Here is a 23,630-nt window from a genome sequence, read left to right as displayed (position 1 = left end):
TTTTAAGAAACCATCTTATGCCGACAGACCATTGCTGCTGCACAAAAACTAGCCACTCTTGTTGTTATTGCTGGGCACTAGTCTGCCAGCAAATAAGATACATAGAATTCATCATTTCTTCCAGGAAAATGACTAAGAGTTGGATGAATAAAAATATGGCAATAGCCATAATAGAAAGAACAATATAGCAATACAGGATGAAGCCAATATGTTTAAATCAGGGCTAGGAATCATATCAGCCATCAGCCATGATCCTTGTGGCAATTTTCACTTTACTAAGGACAATATTTAACACCCATTTATGATTATTTCAAAAGCAGAGCTAAAAGGAATGGATCTTGTCTACTCCTTTTTGGCCCAGTTCTTCAGCAAAGATGTGGCTTCAGTGGTTTCTGGCTGCACTCAAGACATGCGTCATCTAAATGCTACACCGCAAACGTGGCCAGAAGCTGGGTTATTTGGCCCATCTATTTCAAGGTTCAGTCAGTTCTACTGACTAATAGCTGCAATAAAATTTTTGCCATAGGATTATGGGGGAAAGGGTCTAAAATTATGTCTGTGTTAAGCAGTTATATGTTTTTGTAATTAGAGCATATTAGAGCTGTGTAAATAAAACATCACCATGCCTTTAAAACATTTGATTTCTGATGTTGATGGACTTTAAAAAAAATCTGTGTTTTATCATCAGCATTTGGAGGGGCTCACAAAATCCTAACCATCAATAGGCACACATGTCTAGAATCCCATTAAGTTATAAAGGTTGACTAAAAATCTATGGTGCATATTTGCATAGTGTCTTAGATTTGCTATTTTTGCTTATCTTGCACGGTGTGCCTCAGAATTTACTTATGTGTAGCACTTAAAAAAAATTAAATCACTCTGTCATTTCTCCCTGGAAAGACAAATGTAAATGTGGAAATTCTCAACCACTGCTTGTGGAAGATGATGCCATGATAAGATATACTGCTTGCATGTGTATATTTCAGGTCTGTGTCAATAAGATATGAAGGTCCTGTTATTGCTGATTGTCAGTTCTTGGCTCCTTCAGCGTCAGGTTAATCTGCTGCTCTCTGTCAACTTAAATGCTGTTTCCTTTATATATCACACTGCCCTCAAATGAACACAAATATATCATCCATCTAGAAAGAAAGAACAAGATTTATTATGGCCGCAATTTCTTTCTTCCCTTACAAAGAGCTCACACTATGTTAGTTTCATGTCTCCCACAAACTGAAATTTTTCTGACCTCTTACTACTGTATATATAATTTAAAGATTCTCTACTACTCTGCAGTTTTGCTTTGCTTTTTAAACTGCACTACTCTGATTCACCCTGTTCAAATGTTCTAGCAGATGCTTACAGCCCAAGAACAACATGTCTGTACATAGGGCCTAAATACTCTAAAGGTACCAGATCCTGTCTGTTAGTACTTGCATGGAAGACTGCTAATGAATACCAAGTGCTGTAGGCAAGATTTCAGAGGAAGGAACTAGCAAAACTACCTCTGAGTAAATGTCTAAGAAAACCCTCTGAAATTATAGGGATGTCATAAGTCAATAGATGATTTGACAGCACACACAGACAGGCTCAAGGCCAAGCTATGACTGCTGGTCTCTTCAAGGGAACTACAAACACAAGAGATGAAACTGAGGAGTCATGGTTGAGTTCTCAACCACAAGGAACCACTGCCATTCACATCTAGGAGTTTCTCAGTGCCATCCCACCCCTCATTACGCACTTGTACATATTTTTAAAGCTTTTCATTCTCTAGTAGAATCCCAATGCACAATGATATAGACTTAAGTTGGCATGCTGTGTTGCTCAGAAGGTGACAGTTGACTCCTGTGGACCTTTTGCAGGCTACAGAAGAAGTTTTTTTGCAGTGTTTTCTTTTTTTCCTCATTGATTTGTAATTTAAGTGATTCCAGCATTTATAGTGTACAGTTGGCCCCCCATATCCATGGTTCTTTATCCACTCTATAGATCCACTTCATCTATGGATTCAACCATCTTGAAAATATTCCAAAAATATGTAAATTCCTAAATGCAAACCTTAATTTTGCTATTTTATATAAGGGACCCCAATTTAATATTCCATTGTATATCACAGGACTTGAATATCAACAGATTTTTGGTATCTATGGAGGTGGGGTCCTGGAACCAAACACCAGGGGATACCAAAGGCCTTTCAAAAGAAATAAAAAATACAAAGGGTGGAATAAGTAAGCAAAGCAACAGAGAACAATCTCGACCCTATATCATAGGATGATCTATTGGGTCCAAAGTTAATGGAAAATGAGTTATTAAGCATTTTTGAAGTAAGATGGATCTCCCAAGAAAGAGATAGAATGAGGAAATAAAAAAGAAATAAAAACCCATTGTGGATCAGCGTCTCATACAACTGTGTGTGGGCTGAGAACACCTCTTGTCAGTACTCGACTCGTCAGAATTGGCACAAATTGAGCTGTCAGAGCTATCACAGGTCCCAGCATATATGAGTCCTATTGCCTTAAGGCTGGTGCCTTAAGATAGATCCTGCTTGCATACCTGAAAAGAAGCAGTGCAGCAGCAAAAATGACACACAGTGCAGCGTGGCTGGAAGGAGTGTGTTTGGAGGCACCATTGTATTTTACATTGATTTCAGTCTGTTTTCACACTTTGCTGGGCAGATGATAGGACCTCATATTTACTGTTAGGAACCTGGGACCTAGGCCACAAAATGCTATTGGCTGTTTTGCAAGGGGAAAGGCTGAGGAGGTGCATGCATCAGTAGCAATAGCAGCACTAGGAAAGAAACAAAGCCAAAGCAGTTCTTTAGGGGCAAGCCTAGCCATATTTGGAGGTTCTCTCTCACATCATTAGTTGTGCAAAGAAAGAAGAGCAGAGGCATCCTTGACAGCTGTCTCTCACTGCTTTCTGTATATCATAGAGGGAGCCTATGAAGCAGGGAGTGTACTTTACATAAATTTCAGTATCTATATCATTCTGGTTTTGGAAATTGTAGAAAGAGTCTATAGTCTTGGAGTAAGCACCCTACTTCAGACATTTTCCCTCCAGCAGTGAAGAAGTGTGGGCACTCATCATGAAATGTCTCTGTACTCTCTTCAAGAAAAATCTCTGAACTCCCAAGAACAGTCCAAAAAAGCAGGTGGATGTGTTGATCTGTATCAACAAACCAGTTCTAGGAGTTCTTATCTTGATTAGGAGCAGACCTTTTCTAAAGCTAACAGAGTAGAATTGCCTATTAAAAACCAAGCCATACTTTGCAACATACAGCAAAAAGGAAAGCTCACCAAAAATATATTGTTCTGGGAAAATTCTTCCATTTCTGGCTCCAGTCAGCCCTCTGTATCCATGGATTTCTTATCCATGGATTCAGCTATCCAGGGTTTGAAAAGATTAAAAAATACATGTAAATTCCATGTAACCTACTGGGTGATCCTGAACAAGTCACATTTTCTTGGCCTCAAAGGAAGGCGACAACAAACTTCCTTTGAACAAATTATGCCAAGAAAACTTCATGCTAGGTTCACTTTAGGATTGCTATAAAGTTGGAAACAACTTGAAAGCACATAACAACAATCCATACCCATTCAGAGTTCCTGCTAAACAGATGTTTTTAAAGATGATTGTGTATTCCTGTTACATTGTGTGTGTGCGCATGCACGCATGCGCCTTGGCTATCCATATGTTTGGAATGTCAAGTGTCCAGAAGCCCCAACTGGCATGGACAATGGTAAGTGACTGTGGGATCTGTAATCCAAAATGTTTGGAGGGTCACAGATTTCCCATTTTTAAAATATGCTACCTTACTTTGCTTTGGGAAGCAGTCTAACTGCAGAAAACATGTTTCCCACATAGAGTGTGAAGCTGCCATCCATCAGAATCTTGCCAGAAAGGCAGCTGCATATGTCAGTGCTCAGCTTAATTAAACTGGTTGGAGGGGGGAAAACTTGTTTGGAAGCTTCTGTTCTTTTTCCTAGGTCTCAGGTAAGCTATTTCTGGCAGCTCCTCTTGGTAGTTGTCAGCATCTGTAGTGTAAGCAGGAGTGATTTATAGAGCGTGAAAGAGGAGATAGGTGGATGCTTCAGAATCTTTTGTCTCTGTTCCTTCTTCAAAAAGCTACTGCTACTATCCTTTAAAACTAAGGAAAACAATACCAGTAAAACTGCATTGTAGTCAGATACCCTTGCTTGAAAAAAGAGTTTATTGGTTTGACCTGTAGGTGTAAAGATTTTTTTTATTCTTAAAAAATAATAATGAATGTTTGCAACATATGTATTCATTAAAATTTTGAACATTCTATTGCTTGGAGAACATCCCTTTTAAAAAGGCCAAGAAATATGTGTTCCTTAATTGAGATTCTGAAAGAAGAAAATATTTCAGGTAAAAGCAGCGACCCATATTTTTCATGCTTGATTTGCGTTCTTGCAAATGGGAAAGTAGTCTACACCTGCTGCCCTGTTCTGCAGCTGACACTGAATACTCCAGTGGGAGGAAGGATAACATGGTAAGCTTATACCTAACATCTCTAAACTCTTTCTCTTGTAGTGTTACCATGGATGATGGAGGGCAATCATAATAGATGCCTATTCTAACCTCCACACGTCTGCATCTGCATCTGCACTGCCCCAGCTTAGGAGGGCAGAGCCGGCCCAAAACATTTGGCTGCATGAGTTAGAGTAAAAAATGGCACTTCTCTCCCCATAAATCAAGATACATAATACATAAAGATGATCAAGTTATTTTCACACATGACTTAGAAAACGTCAGAAGTGCTTCTCCACATCCCCACCTGGTAGCAAAAATATAATAACAGATTAGCAAGCTGTTGCCTTGAAACCAACAATCACCTGAAGCAGCTGCTTCAATCTTCTTAATAATAGGGCCAATCCTAGGTGAGAATCGGCTTTACAAGGAATGTACTTGCATGCATATCGGTCTGAACATTTGGGGCTCATTCCCACTTGCAGTTTAAACCGATCCCTGATTTTCCCTTGCTCCGTGTTGGAAATCAATTCCAAAAGGCCCCTCATTCCCACTATCAAAGGGGATCTTTTTCTTACCTGAATGTAATCACTTTTTTGTTGTTGCATGGTTGTCATCCTCTCTAGTTGCACCACTTCAAATTGGTTCTGGTTGAGGAGGAAGCCAGGCCCGGGGGGGGGGGGAGGAGCCAGCTGGGGATAGAAGGGGGAAACCGGGGAACAGAGGAGGAAGCTGGGGACAGAAGGAAGAAACCGGGGAACAAAGGGAGAAGGAGCCGGCCGGGGACAAAAGGAGGAAACCCGGGAACGGAGGGAGAAAGAGCCAGCCGGGGACAGATGGAGAAGCCAGGAAATGAGGCGACAGTAGGATGAAATTGATTGAATATTCAGTTGATTGATCAATCAATTAATTGATCAATTGATTGATAGGTCAATAAATCAATCAGTTGATCAATCAATTGAATATTCTATCGATTTTACTTTTAAAAAAATGCACTGGCACAAGTACAGAGGCAGTGCTGAGAGGGGAGGAAATGGTGGATCTACCAAAACTGAGGAGGGATAGTAAACACCCCTCTGCCATTAGTCCTTCCCTTCTAGAATGAATTTATTCTGATCTGTTGTTCCCACTTATTGAACTTGCTTCAGAATTGATTCTTCTCAAAAGAACCTCTTTCAAACTACCAGTTTTTTTTGCCTTTGCTTTGCTTTATCACGACAGGAATCAATCACATTGCGACAGGAACTGGTTTCAAATGGGAACAAGGGTCATTTTCACCGATCTTCAATTTGCTCTATATTTCATAGTGGGAACGTTCCCTTGGAAGACAGGGACCATGCTAGCAATCTCACAAAACAGGGACAGTAGTGCCCCTGTAATATAATGTTGAAAGACACCTTTTTCTAATTTCAGTTTATGCTTCATAGATTACATAGCCTCCAAAGCAGAAAGTCAGGTTTGTTCATGAGAAATGATTTTAAAAGCACCATAATTTGGGAATAACAGAAAGTTCCCAATTAAAAATATCCTTGAACCAATGCACATTTGGGGCAAAGTACCCATTATGCTTTTGTATATGTGAAGATATTTCATTCTTAATAACAGTAAAAACGTTATCTCAGTTTTCACTTCATTGAAATTTGCACAGATACAACGCCCATGCCAATAGCATCCCCCCTCCTTCTCTCCCCCATCCCACAATATGGTGCAAGTTAACATGCAGTCTAAGGAAGAATTCTGTGCTGCCAATAAAGGTATTGTTCCAATGCTTAGGTTGGAGAGGTTTCACAACATCAGTAGTCATTAAATCATGAATGTAATCACTGAATTGTGTTGTAGGTGTTTAATTAAAGTTGATAAATGAATTGCAGAAGCCTTCTTATAGCAAGTATTGTCACAAAGGGTGAACAAAGTTGTACTTAAAGCTGATTAAAGAAGAAATTAAGGCTTCGTCTCATGTGTGCCAAGATGGTGTTTTGTGGTACCATTCCATGTTTCAGTGGACAGAAGGATACCAGCTGAGTAAGGAAGATCCACAGGCTTAACTTTGCGCATATATGCAGTCTGGGGTCCTTTTTGTGTATATGTTGAGGGACTATAGAAATAAGCCTTATTTTAACAGAAAATGTCAGTTTGTCATGTTTTCTTCTGGACACAAATATTTTGCATAACCGATGTCAAGGATAGGATTCATTTAGCCTGTCTCAGACAATCTATTTAGCCTGGCGTCACAGATGTAGCTAAAGATGGAGAGAATAATTGGAAATGGGAGCTGCATTATTCCTGTGAAGAATCATAAAATATTGGGAGTATACTGTTGCTTTAGTTATGGACACAAAATTTCAACACCCAAATCCCTTGTTGACCTGCTTGCGTTAATCTCCTTAGTGTTAGGGTTCTTTCCCTCCCCCCAATACTTCTCATTGTAAAGCAGTGAAGTAGACTGTGTATGACATATTTCAGCTGTCACATGCTTGGGAGAATGAAATAAAACTGAAATGATTCCAAAGGAAATGTCTTGTTCTTCAAATCCATCTTCTTGCAATACATATCATTTTGGAAAAAGTTATTCAATGTAGTCTCCCCATTTGGATTTTATTCTCATTTTGTAGCTCTATTCAGAACCCACATGGAAAATATTGCATCAAAATATTGTCATCAAAACACTTTTTAAAGCTGCAGTTTATGCATTCTTTCTTGCAGATAAGCTCCATGTAGCTTAAGAGTAGACATGTATAGGCTTCTGGGTAGACATGTATAGGCTTATGCTGTAATTTCCTATATGTCTTTGCTTTGAAGCTGTGCCTAAATGTGTTTAGAAATTCATTTCCTCAACTATGAGATTGACCTGGATAAGAAGCTTCCTTGTATGAAATAGGTGCTATCTTATTTATCTTGACTCAAAATGACTTTTTAGCCTGCTTGTAAGAAGCCTGAATCATTTTTTATGTTTTTCTTTTTCTGTTGCATTTTTTCCCAATCTTGCCACATTTGAAATAGAAAAAAGAAGGCTTTAGTTTTGCAGCAACAGGGCAGAAGATGCTATAAGACGCTGTGCAGTATTTTGGCATTTTTTACTTTGAATGATAGTTCCTTATCCTGGCTTTATGTGGTTTAGAACAGTGCTTCTCAGGCTATTGGATTTCTCTCCTCCCCAATACTGTATATCTGGAACTGGTACCATATTCAGGCCAATTGACCAAAACTCTTGGTTTCTTTCCTGGAAACTCTCTGTGGGTTGACAGTCAATGGTTTGTGGACTGGCACTGGTCCAGGAACCACTACTTTGAATAATACTGCTTTAGAGGAAAAAGAATCCCACATCCCTGATGCATTAGTTATTATTTTGAGCACAGAAGGGGCGTATGGGATTTTGAGTGCATTGGATTTCCTCCTCTGTGTTTGTGTGTGTGTGTGTGTTTCTGTTGTGTCTACATGTTTCCTCTTCAGCACACTCTTGATGAACTGTTGCTTATGAGCAGATTTGCTTTTGCATATCATTTGGATTTTCTGTTCAATAGCTATACTGATGCTACTCTTTTTCTTTCTTTAATTAGAGTGAGGCTAGTTTTTATTGGACATAATGATTTTATCGTCTCATTGTATTATTTGGTGCCTTAGATGCCTCAAGGGTGACAATGTGTGAGTCACACCCTCCAACTGTCCCAATTTGGCAGGGATAGTCTCAGTCCTCTATTATCTCACTTTGTCATCTGCTTTTAAAATGTCCCAGTTTCTCCCTCTTCCTTCTCACTTTCCCCTTTTGTCCTCACCTTACTTCCCTTGCTGCAGAAGAGTTCCAAGTAGTTTGCAATTAACTCAGTAAGGGGCAGAAGAGAGGGGATGGCAGAATTGCGTCCTTCCCATCAGGCTTAGGCGAAAACAAACTGCTGCAGCCTCTCCTAGCTTATGTGTTCATATTCATTAATAACTATTGCAGTCTTGACCACACTCTGATGTTGCTTGGCCATATATGTCCTGGTTTTCATCTGTGAAATGTTGGAGGGTATGGGAGCTTGAGTCTCTGAGCTACTGCACAGGGCAATGGAGTCACACAGGCTTATCTTGGTCTTTGCACAGCAGTTGGAACTCTACCCATGCAGCTGGTGCAGAGACATGCCTTGGCCACTCTGTTGTTCTCTATTCATAGCCAGAAAGCCATGAGCTAAAATAATTTGCTGGTTTTGATCCATGTGTGGGGCTGGGGAAGGAGTGCTTGGGATGGTTACTGCAACCACTGGCCATGCTGACTGTCAGATTCTGGATAATGTAAGTCAGAAATATGCCTCCCTTCTCCCCCTCCCCCCGCACCTTTGGCTTGGCTTCTTCACTTGAGTCTGCTTGACCCTTTGCTATGGAAAGGAGGTTGAGGGAGATTATCAAAGCTTGGCTAAATGGCGAACGACTTACAAACACGTATGATGGTGCTCATCAACCTGTCCTTTTAAAAGCTGCATTTGAAGGCAAATGATATGAAATGGAGAAAGACTTGGTGGTGTGACACTTAAGGTAAAATCTTACTAGTTCTGTTTCTGTTCAACTCTTCCCCCGGCAGCATTTCTTCAAAAGGTGCTGGGTGAGTGGGATAAGTACAGTTACATACTTATTCATATAACATACATTTTAGCTGTCAGAAAGCTTTGGTTGACTAAAGATAGAGGGTGGGTGGCTGGTTGGTTGAGTGTTGTGGAAGAGACTAAGTAGTAGAAATGCCCCTTTTCTACACAATGTACTTCGCAGATAGGAGCATACACACAGAAAGCCTGTCCTTTTTCTAGAGCTGTGTGGATGCCGGATAGATTAATCCTCAACTGCTGTCTCAGGACAAGTGAATACACTAGAATTTAAAGATGCACGTACTTGTGTTTGCTATCCCCATGTAATGTCAACATGTCCCTCTCAGGGAAACGGTGGTGTCATGTGTGTATCTGCCTTTAGAAACTGGTAGTTGCCATGGAGGCTGGAAATTATCGAAGCTGTTTCTAGAGTGGCATGGAACTTGTTGCTGTTGTTGGAAAACTGATTTCCACAAATGTGTCCACTTCTGCAGGTTATCACACCACACACTGCTCTTGCTGAGCAGTAGTAAGCTCTCTTCAGCATTCTTTCCACCTTCTTTGTCTTGTGTCTGGTCTTGGTTTTCTTCTTTAAAGAAGCAGTGAAACATGAAAAGCATTTTGTTTAGACAGTTGGTGCTGAGAAGATTCCTAGTTACTAGAAATCTCAGGACTAAAGCTCGGGGCTAAGAAACAAGAGTGTGAAGTGGTTTGTTTTGTTTTTTAACATCCAGAAACAACAGACTCTTTTATGTGCCATGCTATCCTAACTCTTGGCTTGGGAATGGTTTGGCCATTGATAGTAAATGCTTATTAATGTGACATCAAAGCTAGTAGAACACACTCACCTATCTCTGGAGCAAGTTAAACCATTAAAATTTTGACCTGTGGAGAAGAGGCCATTAAAACAAAGCACATAGTTCTAGAACTGGTTTAGATTACTGCACTGCCTGCTTATGCAACTTCTTTCTTTTGCATTTTCAACTTTTGCAAAATCACTACAAATCTTAAGTGTTTTCACCTCAGCATGGGAAACTGCCATATGCAGTGGGCCCTTGGTATCTGCTGTGGTTTGGTTTCAGGATCCCCCATGGATACCAAAATCTGTGGAAGCCTCCCCAAATCCCATTAAATACAGTGGTGTGGTGAAATAGTGTCCCTTATATAAAAGGGGAAAATCAAGGTTTGCTTTTTGGAATGTATATCTTCTTGTAATACTTTCAAGCCATATATGGTTGAACTCATAAATGGATAAAGAATCCATGGATATGGAGAGCCAACTGTATCATGGCAGGCTGTTGGTCCATCTAGATTTGAATTATATACATTGACAGGCAGCAAGGTTCTCCTGGGTTTCAAGCTATGGCTGTTCCCAGCAGGTTTAGTTTTAGGAGTGAGGCAGGTGCCTCATGTGGCAGGTGCTAGGTAGCCCACTTCAGTAGCCAAGCCAAGTATGTGTCCTGCATCTGCTTAGCTATATTGCTGTCTGCAGTGCATCATAACTGTAGAAAGATTTTATGGACACTTCAGCCAATTGCTCTTTGAATAATGAAGGGTACCATCCTGTCCATTGCCTTAATACAATAAAATGTCTGGGGCTGTCCTTTTTTAAAGAGTCCTTTTACAGTAGACAGTCACAGTGGTATGATTTCACTTTAACACCCAATGCTACATCCTATGGAATCATGGAATGAGTAGTTTGGTGAGATGCTAGTGTTCTCTGGTTAAGAATTCTAAATACCCCTCCCCAAACTACAGATACCCCTCCCCCAAACTACAAATCCCAGGGTTCCCTGAGATGTTGCTATGGCAGTTAAAATATAATCACTGTGCTATAACTAGGCAGTGTAAAAGGATCCTTTATCCAATGTGGATTGAACTGAGGCTGTTTACATAGTTTACAAATCTTGGGTGGGGGGGTGGCACTGGTGTTGTAAATAATGAGCTGTCCAGCATAATATTTTTGGTATTGGACTGCAAATGGTTGGTGAGAAATTTTAACATTTTAAATAATTGTTCAAGTTTATTCTCTGTTTGTATACTGAGCTAGCAAAGAAAATACTCTGAGGTCTCTTTCTCTCTGCCATGTTGGTTGTAACTTTTTCACATGTTGCAATATTCAGACATTTCATGTGAATATAGTCTGTGTGGTCCAATCCATTCTGGATCTCTGTTGTGTGTTGCGGGGAGAGCTCAGCTCGCTTGTTGACCTATGACGACCCCATAAATGTAGTAGGGTTTTCTCATGCAAGAAACACTCACACATGGCTTTGTCAGTTCTCACCTCTGTAATACAGCCTACAGCACCTGGTATTTGTTAGTGGTCTGTCATACCTTCTCATATTTTGGGGAACTAGAGTGTTTATATAACGGTAGGGTTGATGCAAAAACTTGTGGTCATTTTTCTTGCACTCCAACCCTCGGAAAACATATTTCAGCAATTAAGGAGAAATCTAGGAGGCAACTGCAGTATAAAATTTATTTTTCAGGTCTGAGGAATTATTTTGGACCTAATTTGGAGATCTAGTGAAGATGCAGTGTAGAAAATGACGGAGATGAGCTGGATGACAATAACGAATTAGAAGCAAAGTTTGTGGCACATGTGTTACCATGGGGGTGTTTCATTCTGTTTTAGTAAATGCATTTTAAAACAAGGCTGCTAAGTAGGTGATAGACAATCATCTACATTTGAATACCATACCTAAATAAAAGGGCATGATTTTTGTTTCTTCAGTTTGCATAGGCTGAGTTTTGAAAGGTGAGAGGGCGGCAATGATGGTGACTGTCAGGAAATATAACAGATGAAATATTTTTACCCTGGCAAATAAATGTACATACTAAGCTTGACAACATTTAGTTGATATTACAATCTAGATGCATATGTATGCTTATGTATTTTTACATTCTCAGGATCATGTTATCGAGTAGAAAATATTGCAGGCATTCACAATAACTGTTTTTTGTTTTTGTGAACTCTTTCTCTCTCTTTCTGTATCTTTCCCTCTTTTCATGGCAAAGTCACTATGCTACCATACAATTTCCTATCTTTTAGGCATCATTTATTAACCCAGGAGACTGATGATACACACATACAAATGCTTGCAGGCACCTGCTCATTTCCTGTTAGTAACCTTGCAGATCCACAGAGATCCACAAGCTAAAGGCATACTTTTGTAAAACATAAGGCATTTATATAAAAAAAATATGGAAACTTAGAATTTAGCATATAGCTGGGCCTAATGTTAGCCCTTAAATTAGTAAGATCCCAAGCACTGTACATTTGGTATCTGTAAATTGAACGTAGTACTGTCATGACCACAGGAATCCTATCAGAGACCTGGGTGAGTTCCCTAGGTGTGCAGGAGGGTGCTCTACAGAAGTGAGGGGAGTCAATGGATGCTAATGACCATCCAAAGGCTATCCACATCAGTGATGCCACACTTGGAGTTCATGCCATTGGAAGAACCAGTGTCCCTACTGGTTCTACCCTCCATTCAGACCCATTAGTCCCATGTCCAGAAACAGAAGTGACACTGCATCCAGGTGGAGGCCTGGAGTTCGAGGTTGTCTAAACATACATCAAGTAGTCCTGAATTAGGAAGCATGCTCTTGGTAAGAGCCTCAATGATAAGCCAAAATGAGTGCTGCATCAATCTGCTCATGAACAGAGCCTAGACATTCTCTCTTGTTATGGGAAGTGATAGCTCTTCTGTTAATTCACAGTTAGAGTATCCTGCCAGAGTTCTAGTGTAAGACATAACAGTGAGAGGATCCTGCCAGTTTAATGTCTTGTTCTCTTTTCCTCATCCTTCCCACATGCCCTAATGCAATTGCTGCTTGAGAAATTTGACCTGCCTGCCAACATGGATGGTTTTCCTTGTTCTTCTGATCTATGGCTGTTGCTTAGAGGGCTTGACCTTTGCCTGCCCTGGACTATGTTGCTCATCTGACCCCTTCAAAGTGAAATGTGTATTTCTCTGAAATCTGAACCCTGACCAACTGAGGCCTCACCTCCTGCCTGCCTCTGACAGTTGCTATTGCCCCAAAGTTAGAAATTAGACATGTTTGTTTTAACTTGTTTGAAACAGAACACCAGCAACAAAAGTAGTTCTAGTGCCTGTGAATATCTGAAGTGGAGGAAGAGCTTGTTAAAATTCTCTTAGAGATGCAGCCCATAAGAACCTAATCTTAACTAAATGGTGTCACAGTTAGAGAATATACAAGGAATATAACACTAGTATCCCTTCTATTGTGCCCCTTAAAAGACTTGCATAGATATTCTGTGTGTTTTTACTGTTGCTTATGGAAGAGAAGGCATGTGTAACAATCACTTGGCCTTGACAAAAGCCAAGGAAACAGCTGAGAAGGCTATACTTAAAAAGGAATTTACAGAGGGAACTCTTGTTTATACTGGCATCACTTAATAAAATGATTAGAAATGAGAAGATGTTGTATGGGGGGCCTCTTGCTCTTGAATTTGCCACTTTTCTCCTATCAATGTTTACTGAGCCACCTACTAAAATTAGGTGCCACTTTCATAAAACTGATTCTGTGGATTGTATAGTTGATGACTGAGGGCCAGAAGCTACATGCAGTTCTTAATCATGAGTAATTTGTATTTGCTTGCATTGTTTGACAAATACACCAGCCAAAGCAACAAGTGGAAGTGGAAGCATCTTAAACCCTTTCTTCTGTGCTGTTTTCTTCTTTAAAAATTGTTCACCCCTATCTGTTCTTAGCCCTTCAAGGAAACACATGCTCCCTCTCCCTTCTTCTGCAGTTTTTTTTTTTTTTGAGAGTGGATGGCATACCTGAAAGCATGAGAGGAAGAAAAAGAAAAGCCCACCTGCCTTTCCCTCAATATGCTTTCAGTTTAGCTTGCAGTGTCTATGACTGTGTTTTGTCAAAAGAGTAATTCTTCCAGCTTGATGGCTCCTAGCATTCTAAGGCAAAGGACACTTGTGAAACTATTAAACTTTTTCCAGTTTGTGTTTTCTGTACATATGTCTATCTTTCTACGTACATATGCATGTGTGTAAGAAAAAGAGTTGTAACAATCAGCTGACAAATATGGGAAGGTTATGAATGTACTGCAATCATGTAGCCTTGTGACTGAGGCAGGATGATTGCGCAATAAAGCATCACCTGGAATCACCCAGAATTTAGGGACATGTGGCATGCAACTTGGTGTCACAAGTGCTTTTGCTCTAAGGTGGTTGTGTAGATTACTGAGTCTTTTTTTTTTCTTTTTAGTAGATTATAATTATTTCTTAGTATGCTATATATTCCACCAGGGCTATACAACCTAACCCCTTCCAGGTAAGCCTGGAGTTTTTGTTGTTATAATCCTTTAAGATAACCCCTTCCAAAACGTATTTAGAAGAGGTTTGCCATTGCCATCTCTTCTCTGAGAGAATATGACTTGCCCGAGCCAGTGGGTTTCCATGTGGGGATTCAAATCCTGGTCTCCCTAAGCCAGTGGTTCTCAACCTTCCTAATGCCACAACCATTTCATACAGTTCTTTATGTTGTGGTGACCCCCAACCATAAAATTGTGGTGTCTCAGTTCCTAAGACCATCAGAAATATGTGTTTACCCACAGTCTTAGGCGACCTCTGTGAAAGAAGGAGTCGCGACCCACAGGTTGAGAACCACTGCCCTAATCCAGCTCTCCAGACACCAAACCACACTGTTTTGGAGTAAAATTCTCATTTATCATTGGCCAGACTGTCTCTGCATTATGGAAGTTGTGGTCAAAGACATGTGGAGAGTGTCAGGTTTTCTGTCTGTATTACTATATTAGCATATTCTGGATATGTTGCTATATTTTTCTTCTTACTGGTCCCTGGAAGAAAGTTGACAGGAGTCTCTGATCCAAGATTCCACTGGACTTCCAGTGCTTGGTTTTGGACATAATGAAAATGTGGTAAAATGGAGAGAACCAATGTGATATGTTCATCTCTGGTGAGAAACACTTGAAGTAGTAGGACATAGCATAGGTGTGCATCTGTGACATAGGAAGATGCCATTGCATTTGTTGTGCTTGAAAGCTTCTGTAAGAATCTGATTAGCTACTGTAGGAACAGAGCAATACATAGACTTTGATCTGATCTAGCAGAGCTCTTCTTAAGTCCCATGAACATTTCTACTGCTTCAGGTTAAACAGTAGAGATTTGTTGATTGTTCTATTTTATAATTTTTCTGTCATATAGAAAATAACACTGACCTATGTCACTGACTTTTTTGAAGGGCCTACATGAACTTATAATTTAATGTCTGTTAAAAATAGCTCTATACTGTTTCTCATTCTTAATGCATTACTTTCTTACAGTGCCTCTTCCCAGCAGTACCATCTGGCTTTGATTTAAAGTCAATGTGTTCCCTGTCAGCCATGATCCTAACTTCATGGAATTTTATATTTTCATCTAACACCAGTTCTCTTTCACCACATACCAGGAGGATTAAACTTTGTTTAAAAGATGAAAAGTCAGTGTCACTTTGGAATCTGCAGGGGCTTGATTTGGAAATACTGTAGTGACAGAAACATGTCTTACTCAAATGTACTGAATATATTTTCTCCTTCACGTACAATAAAAATGTTGAAACTGTCTTAATGTTGTTCATCATATTATATTACTTTTCTTTTTACAGTGAGAGATTTTTTTTAAGACTTAATCGGAATGGTTTGCCAAAATGTCCAGAGAAGCCAGAAAGACACTGTTCTCTTTTTGTGGTGAGTCATTTCACTTCTTCATTTATTTATGACTTGTTTATTTATTTATTACAGTTTTGTCTCTTTGCCAGTTGCCCAGTTGTAAGAATAGAGTGGAAACCATGGCAGGAAAAAAAATGGAACTGTCAGGTCCTAGAGAAAGTTACAAAAACAAAACAGCTTAATGGTGCAGACTCAGTCTCCCTTTCATTTAGTATCTTTTCAGTGGCTATAAGGAGTTTTAGCAAATGGATATGATGGCTACCTGGACAGCTTTTCAACTAAATCCTAAGCATGCTTGTTCAAAATTTCAGTGTGATTTGCTTCTTCAGAAGTAAATACAAATATATGTTTTAAGATGTGTTTAACATTTCAGTGGGATTTACTTAGGAGTAAGTTTAATTGAATGAAGCAGGACTAACTTGCAAGTAAACATACAGATAATCGAGGTGTATAGATTACAAGCTTAAGATAGTTTGGGGCATTCCTTTTTTAATTTGTGCTTACTGATTCTCAGAGAGAAACCCTCACATTCTAATCTAGGGAATTGCACTTGATGTGTTTCAGTTAGATATATCAGATGGAATAGGCCACAACACAGCTTCAAAATCCTGGTTGGAACCAGTACCAGTCTACACTTGACTAAAGTGCTAGTATTCCATGAATGAGTCTTTATTATTTCAGCATGCAGTCCTAAACACACATTAAAGAGCACACACTGTCAGTCTTATTTCTAGTAGAATCACAGCAATAGAACAGGTTTCATCTGTGCTTGATGCATAAAAACCAGGCCTAGAACGTGCCCAACAGATGGCTGTCTAGCCTCTATTTGAAGACCTCTGTGTGTTTCCACTGCTGAAGAATTCGTATTGTCAAGTTTTTCCTAATATCTCTGAGAATCATCCTGGCTAAACATATATAGCACTTTGTAGTTAGTCAATCAATAAACTAAGACTAGACAATGGAAATATATTGAAACTACCCTTTATCTCCTTGTTTATTGATTCTTCTTCAGTATCTAGGATGGAAGCTCATTGTATTTTAACTTTTTGTTATCAGTGTTTAGCTTTATCTTGTCTTAATTTTATTGTAAGGTGCCATGTGAATAGAATTGATATAATTAAAAAGAAATAAAATCACACTTACATTTTTAGATAACACTTTAGACATTTCCAGGGGTAGGTGGGCTAGCCATACAGCAAAGTACAATAAAATCCAGACTCTACAAAGCGGCAATACCTTTATCGGGCCAACCAAAAATGCACAAAATACATCATTCAAGTTTTCAAAGCTCTACTGGCTTCTTCATCAGGCAAAGGAGTTAAAAATCACACAAGACAAAGAAAAAAACAATGATGCTAAAGTCACATGCCTACATTTTGTCAATTAGCTTACTTGCTAATTAGCTTACTTGCTGTTCACCGCTATGATCTTTGGAATAGCGGTATATAAATAAAACAAATTATTATTATTAATTATTAATATGTTATTTTTCTTGTATTTGTCTCTGTCTCACACAGGACAGAGGCAGCTTGGATCAAAAAGGAATTTCTTTTTGTATTGTTAATGGAGTTTAATTTTTATTTGCTGGATTTTACAATACTTTGTCTTCCACAGCCCACATAACCAACAGTGACAGCATCTTCACAAAATGTAGGCCTATGCCTCTTAACATAGGTCCAAAACACACTGTAGAAATAATTTAGTTTGAGACTGCTTTAACTGCCCTGGCTCAGTGCTAGGGGATCCTGGGAATTGTGGTTTTGAGAGACATTTAACTTTCTCTGTCAGAGAGCTCCGGTGCCCCAAGAAACTACAATTGCCAGGATCCCCTAGCACTGACCCATGGCAGTTAAAGCAGTCTCAGACTGGATTATTTCTGCAGTGTGTTTTGGTCCATAGTCATTTTTTTCTTTCTCCTGTATGATTTTTTAACACATTAGCCTGCTGAAGAAATCAGTGGAGTTTCGAAAGTTTGCTTCATGTATTCATGCATTTTGGTTGGCCCGATAAAGTTATTACTGTGTTGTGGATTTAGAATGTTATTGTACATTGTAAATCATATTATTGTACATTAACAATATAGTGACAAAATTTGTTGCATGCTAATCATAGATTATTCTGATTTTTTTTCCAGGATTTGGGAAGCAGTGAGCTCAGGAAGGACATCTACATCACTGTCCATATTATTCGCATTGGTATGCCCATTTACATTACAAAAAAGGTTAAGACCGCATTACAGGTGTATAAACTCAGTTGAGGAAGTCACATCCTTGAGCTTGCAGGGCTTGAGCTGGGCTGATCATAAGGGAAACTCGGAGGGCTCTTATTCATAGGATCACCATAAATTGAAGTTGACAGCAATTAATAGCAATAAATACAATTTAATTATGACAGGAAAAATGATTTAGTGCTTTAGTAGTTGCTATTCTTGTTGTCAATACTTTAAGCCCACCTGGTAGTCATTCAGTCTGTCTTATGTTTAAAACAATTAGTATTATGCATAGAATAAGCCAGGGAAGTCATGGGGCTGAATCTACAAGACCTAAGCAAAGTAGGAGAGGATAGGGAGGCTTGGAGATGTCTGATCCACAGGGTCGCCATGAACTGAGGTGGACTCAAGGGCAGCTAACAACAACAATAAAGCCTAGCAACAGTTTTAGGGCTGATCTAGATTTCAGACTGTGGGTGGAAAGTCACATGATTCAGTGACATGTTCCTCATACTGTGGTTTGAAAACAATCACTTTCTTTCTTTCTTTCTTTATTTATTTATTTATTTATTTATTTATTTATTTATTGTGTTTATACAGCACTTTATTGTTTTAAAAGTATCCACAGTATCCAAAAAAGGAAACATCATAATCATCATCAAAAGGCTATCATGTAAAGGGGGTAGCCATGACCATTTGTTGCTTTAAAAAGAATAAAGAGTCATGTGGCACTTTAAATACTACACGGCTAACAGGGAAGTCTGATGCTACCTACTAAGAGTGTGACTGCAAACCAATTTACAATGATGTATAAACTCTTATAAATTACATCTGTTCTCAAATGTAAATACACAGTAATCCAGTTGGAACAATACATTCTGTTACTCTATCAAAAATGTAGATAATAATGACTCAAAATCAATAACAACACAAGGCATAAAATCCTTAAGGTTTAGAATATCCAATTCAAAAAATGATATAGTGCTGTCAATTATAATGCAAATCTATCCTCATGAAAACTGAAATGTCCACTAATTTTAAATACAGACTGTAAGTTCTTTAAATTTCAATTACTGTATGTAGTTCTTTTAAAGGCCCTTAAGCTTAGAGTTATTCCAGGATCTTTAAAACCATTTCATTATGTCGTCATGAGTCTGTTGCTCTTCCTTCCTTCCTTCCTTCCTTCCTTCCTTCCTTCCTTCTTTTCTGCTGTATATTAAAGCATGTAATATTTTAATTTATTTGTAAAATAAAATATGAATTACAAAGAGAGTTTACTCAGTGAGAAACCACCTATCCATAAGTACGATGTTACAGTGTTGAAAATAATTTACAGATTCAAAGCTTGTATATTTGTTTTCACCTTTCACAGTGGAAATACGTTTTCAGTTCCATCTGGAATGATTTCCAATACTCAGTGCTCAGAAACTCATTTTTAAGGCTGCAATCTGCCCATTTATTTCCATTTTAAAGGCTGATACATTTAGTATAGCAAAAGAAATATAGCCCTTGAGCCCATTTCATCAAGAACATGAACTGTTATCCAGTGTCCTTGAAATATTAAGTTCAGTTTCCCCCCTTCATATAGGCTCCCCCCTCTGCTGTTGGAGAACTTTCAAACATGAAGCATCTACCTGCAGTCTGAAATGATACTGTCCAGCAGCAATTTTTATTGTAAGTTAAGCTATTTTCCTAGACTGGGCATGTTCAGAAGAGAAAATGCGAATGGTACATTGATTGTAATCAGTAGTGGGTCTTTTCTTGTTTCTTTGTTTAAATAGGTCTCAGTGATCACTAAACAGCCAGAATATTTTTTAAAGAGTTTTACTGTTGATTACAGCTAATGTATCTTCTCCATCTCTCTTTCCTGAAGATGCCCATTCTAGGCAAATTCATCTAGTGCCTGATAAATGGCCACTAAACTGCCTGTCTGCTTTGGATGGCTGTACCCAAAAATGTTTTCCTTATGTGTCCCTTATGACAGGGAAGGTGACCATTTGGAGCTTTAAATACTAGAGTTCAATTCTATCATCCTTCACCTTTAGCTAGGCTCATGTAAATGCATACATGTTCCCCATGCCTGTTGTAAGCAAAGGTTCTTTGCATCTGTATCAGTTGTAATATGTGAAAAATGCACACCGTTGTATTTTACCATGTGTATACAGGGCAGAAATCAATTTTGTGTATATTGGTGCTGGTCTAACATTCTAAAATTGCTCACTGCAAACATTAGTGAATGTCCAATGGAGGTAAAGGAAAGCAGAATCACACTTAATAGCATGGATGAGGAGTGTTCCTTGATCCCCGAACCCAGGGGAAGGGCAGCCTTTGACCTGCCAAGTGTTTTGGGCAGAAACTCTCACAATCTCTTACCATTAGTCATGGGAGATGGAGCTCATGGGAGTCGTAGGCCAAAATATTTGGAGAGCTGAAGATTCCTTACACCTGTTTTAACCCTTGGTGGTCCAAGAGCTTCCATTTTTTCCTAGGCCTGCTCTGGTCCCTGAATTTAGCTTTCATTTGTTTTTGCTTTATTCTTACAGCATTAAGCTTTGATACAAGAATGTGCACATGAATAAAGACATTATTCCCTTCCTAGATGGTTTAACATAATGGTTAATGTTATTTTAGACAAATCTGATTTAATCCAAAGACAATGTTGAGGAAGTATAGAAGAGAAGAGTGGTTAATCTCCTTATTTAAAGAAGCTGTCATATGGACTTCACTGATTTAACTAGTGTAATCCTTACCTGTCGTTCACAGTGGTGTTCTCTTGCTTTCACTCTCTCTCCCACCGACTCCATTAGAGCATCTCACCAGTGTAGATTTTAAAGCTATAATTGTATCTTAATATTGTGTTTTCTATTGTAGAATGCTGAATATGCCTTCATCTATTCATGACTACTATTGAGTGTATGTTATCACTGGCAGTCAGCAATTACTTGTGTTTTGGTAGTTTAACAAATGGCAAAATGATAATGTTCATAGCCTTTTAAGCAATATTATAGTCTCTTTTTAGGAACTTCAAGCAGTTTCTCTGCCAAGACTGGTGTAAAAACCTCTTGAGGTGGAAGCAAAACCTTCTTCCCATGTTATTGTGGGAAGTATGTGCTGAGTTGTTCCTCTAAACATTCAAAAGGTTAAAAAATGATTTCAGTAGCAAATCGGGAACCAAGCAGCTGAGTGATCTGGAAAGAAAAAAAGATTATTAGGGCGAGTAATAGAGAAAGCAGTAATGTAATATAGCATTATTACTCCTAGAGTTTAGGAATGGGTTCAAGTTGGCTGCCCTATGACTCAGTAATGTGAGGAGCTGTTGTTGTTGCTGTTATATTTATTTCTAGCCCTTCTTTTTCTGATTTTTCTCAGGGTTAGAGCAGGTTAAAACAAATTAAAAAAATATGGTAAACATCTGCAAGATACAAAAATTAAAATGAGATTACACAATTAAAAAATAAAACCAGATTAAAACATATATCAGTAAATATGCACACATGTACATATCCACACCCCAACAACAGTTAGTAAGATGCAGCACATTATTTGGGTGGGCTTTGGTTCCCTTCTTAATCCTCCCCCCCCCCCTTTTTTTTTTCTTCTTCTTCTTTATGTATGGAGTTGCTGTTAATTTATTTGTCTGTTTGGTGTATGTGTAGGGGAAAAACAAGGTTGTTCAACAAGGTTGTTTGTTTTCAATTGTATATTTGATAGGGGTGTGAATAATATTTAGTGGTTTCCTTGTCCTTGATGCGAGAAGGTGTCTTGGCACATTGAGACACCCTGATGGGAGCAAAAAAAGGGTCAACCATTAGGAGTTTGTTCACCCTATGTGAGAACAAAAAGACAATCTTTTTGCACCATCAGTTGTTATAGCAATTCCCCCCCCCCATAAAACATTGCTTTTTGCTCAAAATGAATCTCTGTATTTTTGCAAAATGGGTCTTTGTAAAATAAATCCTTAGATATGAAAAAATGATCAAGAAATGGGCAGCAGTCTTGTAATCTCAGTCAGTGAGAGACACAGTGGGGTTTTGTTGTTGTTTTGGTGTATAAAAATGAAATAAACACAGATTTAAACCACTAGATTGGGTTTATGTGTTTCTGGGGCCTACTGGTACATTTTTTTAAAAAAACAACACTAGATCCTCATGCTCTTGGATTGGAATCTGGTGTGAAAGAAAAGAATTAAAAATTCTGAGCCCAGGAATTTGTACTGAGTATCAGAAGTGCATGAAGCACATTCTCCTGCCACATGAAAATCCACTCCTGGGCATCCCAAATATTCTTTGATTTAGTAGTCTAATTCACAGTTGGAGCTATTTTAAAACAAGTAACAGTCCGAAATACTTTCTAATCAACTTGTAGACACATCTTGAAATCACTCTGTGATCTACCAATACATTTCATATCTGTTTTCCCATATCTACTGTAGTTTAGAGGATGTAAGCAAAAAGAGGCAAGTCCAAACCAGGACTCAGTGATAAAGCTTTCTGAATACCCTTTGTGGTTCTTTTTTCACTGCATTGTTGTGAAGTTAAATGTAAGACCTATGCACCCTTTCAGATATATAGTTTTCTTATAGGTAGAGCAGATGTTTGAGGATGAATTCAGATACAAACTGCCCTCTACATTGTTATGGGCTAGGGGCGCAAGACCCTTCCGAAAGTGAATAAAACACAATAAATGAATAAAAGCAACCAGGGCAAAACTCAGTCCCAGGGCAGCAGTGGAAGAGACAGCAAGCCCAGGCTGCCAGGCACATATTCTTTGTGTTCTCCCCTTCCAGGCTTCACAGGTGAGGCTCCACACACAATATACAGTATGGTGTAGTGCAGTGAAGGCAAGTACTGGCTGCCAAGTGCACATTCTTCATGTCCTTATCCTCCAGACTACAGATTACCAGACTACCCTTCAGACATGAAGCTGCATAAGTGATAGATGGCATAGGCCAGTAATGGTAAGCCTTGACTGCTAGGCACACATTCTTCGTGTTCCCCCCTCTGGGTAGTCTGCTACCTGCCCAATTCTACCTTTGGAATGAATGAGCAGAAGGCAGATAGGTAGAGGTGAGTTGGCAGACTTTCAAGAGGGAGAGACATGAAGAATGCACACCTGGTGGTTGGAGCTTGGTGCTGCCTCCAATCCTTGGGATTACTTTGCCAGGATGTGCAAGTAAGCAGGTGAGTCCTTATATAAAAAATGGCAAGTGGGCTCAAGTCCTTATGCAGTATATAAAATGGTGGCTTAGTGGCAAACCAACAACTAATTGAATCTGTGAAAATTAAACCAACAAATGTGGAGGGCCAACTGCAGAACTTTCTCCTATCACAAAGTGCATTGGTTTATGGTATTTTGAAGGGATGAACTGCAGTGTCATGCAGGTTTTCCAATACTAACTGGAAAAGAATTAAAGAGTATTCAGGGAACGACTTCACCACTGTGGGCCAATAACTAGACTGCATATTAATTATTCAGAAAACAGGAGTTTCATCTCTACTATTAGATGGTGGCAAAGTCACCTTGCAATAGAAGATAGCTATGAATTGATTGCAATTTTAGAAATGTTAGCTATGAATCTTAAATGGAAGACTTGGTATTCTGTTCACCACATTTTCTGTTTGAGTTGCATCTGTTCAGCTGCTTATGATTTCTGATCTTGCAA

General features: G+C 38.9%; 1 protein-coding gene across 5 annotated transcripts in view; it reads left to right on the top strand.

Moving 5' to 3' along the window:
* Nucleotides 1–23,630, top strand: part of DOCK4 (dedicator of cytokinesis 4) — a 311,504-nt gene that overhangs the window by 145,099 nt on the left and 142,775 nt on the right. For all 5 annotated transcript variants that reach the window (XM_089524305.1, XM_089524307.1, XM_089524306.1 and 2 more), the window contains exons 9-10: nucleotides 15,696–15,777; nucleotides 17,894–17,954. In XM_089524305.1, the coding sequence (XP_089380431.1) occupies nucleotides 15,696–15,777; nucleotides 17,894–17,954 (143 nt within the window). The remainder of the gene's footprint in view (nucleotides 1–15,695; nucleotides 15,778–17,893; nucleotides 17,955–23,630) is intronic.

The sequence above is a fragment of the Sceloporus occidentalis genome, unplaced genomic scaffold, assembly GCF_023333645.1.
Source record: "Sceloporus occidentalis isolate IW3139 unplaced genomic scaffold, rSceOcc1.0.p SCAF_5, whole genome shotgun sequence".
Lineage (NCBI taxonomy): Eukaryota > Metazoa > Chordata > Lepidosauria > Squamata > Phrynosomatidae > Sceloporus > Sceloporus occidentalis.
This window is presented reverse-complemented; position numbering and strand designations above follow the sequence as displayed.